General features: G+C 37.5%; 1 protein-coding gene across 1 annotated transcript in view; it reads right to left on the bottom strand.

The window, feature by feature from the left end:
- Positions 1 to 1013: 1013 nt before the first annotated feature.
- The window catches only part of SNAPC1 (small nuclear RNA activating complex polypeptide 1), a 31793-nt gene continuing 28597 nt past the window's right edge, over positions 1014 to 4209 (bottom strand). The window contains exon 8 of the mRNA XM_037740468.1: positions 1014 to 2579. Within this exon, the coding sequence (XP_037596396.1) occupies positions 2545 to 2579 (35 nt within the window). The 3' untranslated portion in view covers positions 1014 to 2544. The remainder of the gene's footprint in view (positions 2580 to 4209) is intronic.

Here is a 4209-nt window from a genome sequence, read left to right as displayed (position 1 = left end):
CTCCAGTCTAGGTGATACAAGGAGACTCCGTCTAAAAAAAAAAAAAAACAGTAAAGAAAAAAAACCCAAACGTAGCCTAGGCTGGGTACAGTCTTACATCTATAATCCCAGCACTTTGGGAAAATAAGGTGGGAGGATTGCGAGTTCAACACCAGCCTGGGCAACATAGTGAGACCTTGTCTCTACAAAAAATAAAAAAATTAGCTGGCCAGGTGTGGTGGCTTACACCTGTAATCCCAGCACTTTAGGTGGTCGAGATGGGTGGATCACCTGAGGTCAGAAGTTCAAAACCATCCTGGCCAACATTGTAAATCCCCGTCTCTACTAGAAATATAAAAATTAGCTGGGTGTGGTGGCGTATGCCTATAATCCCAGCTACTCAGCAGGCTGAGGCAGGAGAATCACTTGAACCAGGAGGCGGAGGTTACAGTGAGCTGAGATGGTGCCACTGCACTCCAGCCTGGGAAACAGAGCAAGATTCAGTCTCAAAAAAAAAAAAAAAAAAAAAAAATAGCCAAGTGTGTGGTCACATACCTGTAAGAGGCTGAGGTGTCCAGAAGGCTTGACCTCAGGAGGTTGAGGTTGCAGTCAATCATGATCATGTCACTGCTCTCCAGGCTGGGTGACAGAGCAAAACTGTCTCAAAAAAGGAAAAAGAATAAAAACAAAACCTAGGTATTTGAAGCTATCATGGAACTGATGTACTGTGTAAGCCAGAGCCACCCTTTGTTGGAACTCACCTGATTTTAATAAACTTTCCTTACTGTGTAAGCCATTTTGAAGTGGAGTTTTACTGCTTATAGTTAAAAGTATCTTTCTGGATTTCCACTTATGTTGGCTTTTATAAAAAGACACTGAAATTATAAGCCTGAGGCCTGTGTTTATGACTCAGAAGCAAGACTTACTAACTTTGTGAATGGGGGCAGGACACTAACCATCTTGAGGTACAAGTGAAACGACAGCATATATTTTATAAGTACAGTTATGGAAAGACAGAGGGCAACTCAGCATGCTAGCTGTATGATGTCTATACACTTTAATGATCAGACAAGTTCTAGCAAACAACTGGGCACATCAAGTGAGGCCAATAATGGATCTATACCCCAACCCCAGAATGTTTACATCCAAGATGCTCCACCCAATGTCCACATAATGAAAAGTGCCCATCTATGACCAAAAACATCTGAAGTCAAAGGAAACAATTGCGACAGCATGAATTCTAATAAATGAAAGTTTTATTTGGGTCAGCATTACTATTCTGATTTTTAAAGATTATATATAGAGATATCATGAATTTGATCTTCAACCAAAATGTTAAATCCCTTAATAATACCATGCTAGAAAACAGCATGAAGTATAATCAACTGTAAAACAGGTTAATACTGGGTGCAGTGGCTCATACCTATAATCCCAGCACTTTGGGAGGCTGAGGGAGGAGAACAGCTTGAGCCCAGGAGTTCAAGACCAGCCTGAGCAACACAGCGATACCTGATCTCTATTAAAAAAAAAAAAAAAAAAAAGTTGAGCCAACAACATAATATGGAGATGGTCTGCAACTGGCAGCAATTCAAATAACATGGCTCAAGCAGTCTCTAATAACAATGTCTGGAATGAAAAATTAACAAACAGAGAAACATATTCATGAAGCTATAGATTTTTTTTCTGTGAATATCAACTATTCTGTACCACAGACACATTCTGAAATTTACATTGTTCTTCTTAACAGTTTTATTGGAAATAATTAGCATTTAAGTACTAAGTACTTAATACTTAAATTAGTATATAATACTACACTAATTAGTATTATATAAATTAGTATTAAATACTAATTTAAGTATTAGTATTCAAGTACTTACACAATTTATTGACTAGTCATATATATATGGACACATATTCATACACATATCTACACATACACTAACATAAACATATATATACATTAGACCAAAGGGAGCTTTAAAAAAGCACTAAAAAATATTTAATCAATTGCAGAAGTAGAAAGTAAGCTGTGAACTTCCTAAGTTATCAATCACATTATGAGAATGTGAGTCTTACGTATTAAAAAATAAAACAAGGCAAAAACTTTGTTGCACTTAACAACATATAAAATAGTGTAATATACATAAGAAAAATCCATTATCAGACTGTAGATACAAAATAATCAGTGATTTGCATGTAATAAACATTAATATTTCAATAAAAATATTTTAATAGAATAGTATTACCAGACTGTATTAGGACAGCATAGTATCACAAAACGTTATAGGAAACAGTAACAATCTTCAAACAACAGAATTTTTTCTACTACATACTAAATACAAGTTTTATCTCCATTTATGCATATCATTAAAAATGTTACAGAATTCTTATTCTAATTTTTTGCTCTTTTATTCTAGAACTGTGTATTGCAATTTCCAAGAAATAACCTATAGTTTCCCACAAGGATTATTTTTAATACTGGCAGTCTTCCTGTTCAATACACAAAATATCAATCTTTTCTTCTGTCAGAAAGCTCAAAATTAAAAACTACGCCAGGCTCTTTGTTCAGCGTTTTCTCCTCCTCTTGGATGCAGTGAACTCTAAAGACATAAAGTTTAAAAGTCAGTCAGATTTTAAAAAAAGTAACTGACACTTAAATGATAATACCTAATTGATAATATACATTTAAACTACAAAGATGTCTAATTGGTACAACACAATAAGAATGCCCTCACAGCAAAGACACAGCGAAAAAATCTTAAACCTGACATATTCAAGAATTTTTTCTTCAAAATAATATAGCAGTTTAAAACATACTATCTCCATTGAGATAGTAAGATCTCAATCTTATTGCAATATGAATCTACTGAGATAGTAGCCCTTAGTCATTCTAAATCCTAATTAATAGTAAGTTACCATGAAGTTGTTTGATATGGGTACGCCCTCCCTATAATTAGTATAAACCCAGTGTGCTAGATGTCAAAGATACTTAGGCCAGTACTAAGAGGGAGAAAATGACTAAGATTCCAATTTCATGTCAATTAAACCTAGAAACATAACCCAAAACACTAGTACCATACATCATTCTCGCTACCACAGGAGATGCCAGAAACAACACCTGAATAATTGTCCATCTAAAAACAGCACAAACCTAAAGGTTACTGATCATTAAAAGCAAAGAAAGTAATAGAAAACACAAAAACATGAAAATTATCAAAGATGTGGCAAAAAGAAATATTCCCGCTGTGTCCTGGCTCACGCCTGTAATCCCAGCCCTTTGGGAAGCCGAGGCAGGCAGATCACTTGAGGTCAGGAGTTCAAGACCAGCCTGGCCAACATGGTGAAACCCCATCTCTACAAAAATACAAAAATGAGCCGGGCATGATGACAGGTGCCTGTAATCCCAGCTACTCGGAAGGCTGAGGCAGGAGAATCACGAGAACCCAGGAGGTGCTGGTTGTGGTGAGCCAAGATCACGCCATTGCACTCCAGCCTGGGCAACAGAGTGAGATGGCATTTCAGAGAAAGAAACAGTCCCCACCAGTGAAAAACAAAAGGAGAATGGCAGAAAAAGAAAAATAGAAAAGACAAGGAAAAAAACAAATGAAGATGAAGACAAATTCCTAAGCCAGGCATGGTGGCTCATGCCCATAATCCCAGCACTTTGGAAGGCCAAGGCAAGTGGATTGCTTGAGCCCAGGAGTTTAAAATCAGCCTAAGCAACACAGTGAGTCTCTGTCTCTATAAAAAAATACAAAAATTAGCCAGGCATAGTGTCATGTGACTGTAGTCCCGGCTACTCAAGAGGCTGAGACGGAAGGGGAGGATAGCCTGAGCTGGGGAGGTCGAAGCCATATGTAGTCACTGTGACTAAACCATCACACTCTACCCTGGGCAACTCAGCAAGATCCTGTCTCATTAAAAAAAAAAAAACTGAAAAAAGAACAGCAGTCAGGATTAGAAGTACTGAAACACTGTCCAGATGAAAGCAGGTCAGAGGTCTGAGAGAGACATCTTTACAAAGATGAAACTGTTGGATACCTAATCAGTATCCATACCATTCGTTAATTGTATTATCCTTGACTTTGAGATGTTGTTAATGATATGACTAATATTGAAATTCTCCAATGGGCCAAAAATGAAAGGATCAGGCCGGGCACGGTGGCTCACGCCTGTAATCCCAGCACTTTGGGAGGCCGAGGCGGGTGGATCACGAGGTCAAGAGATCGA

This window comes from Cebus imitator, unplaced genomic scaffold (genome assembly GCF_001604975.1).
Source record: "Cebus imitator isolate Cc_AM_T3 unplaced genomic scaffold, Cebus_imitator-1.0 Scaffold83, whole genome shotgun sequence".
NCBI classification, from domain to species: domain Eukaryota; kingdom Metazoa; phylum Chordata; class Mammalia; order Primates; family Cebidae; genus Cebus; species Cebus imitator.
The sequence above is the reverse complement of the archived record's forward strand: the minus strand, read 5'-3'. Positions and strand labels throughout refer to the sequence as shown.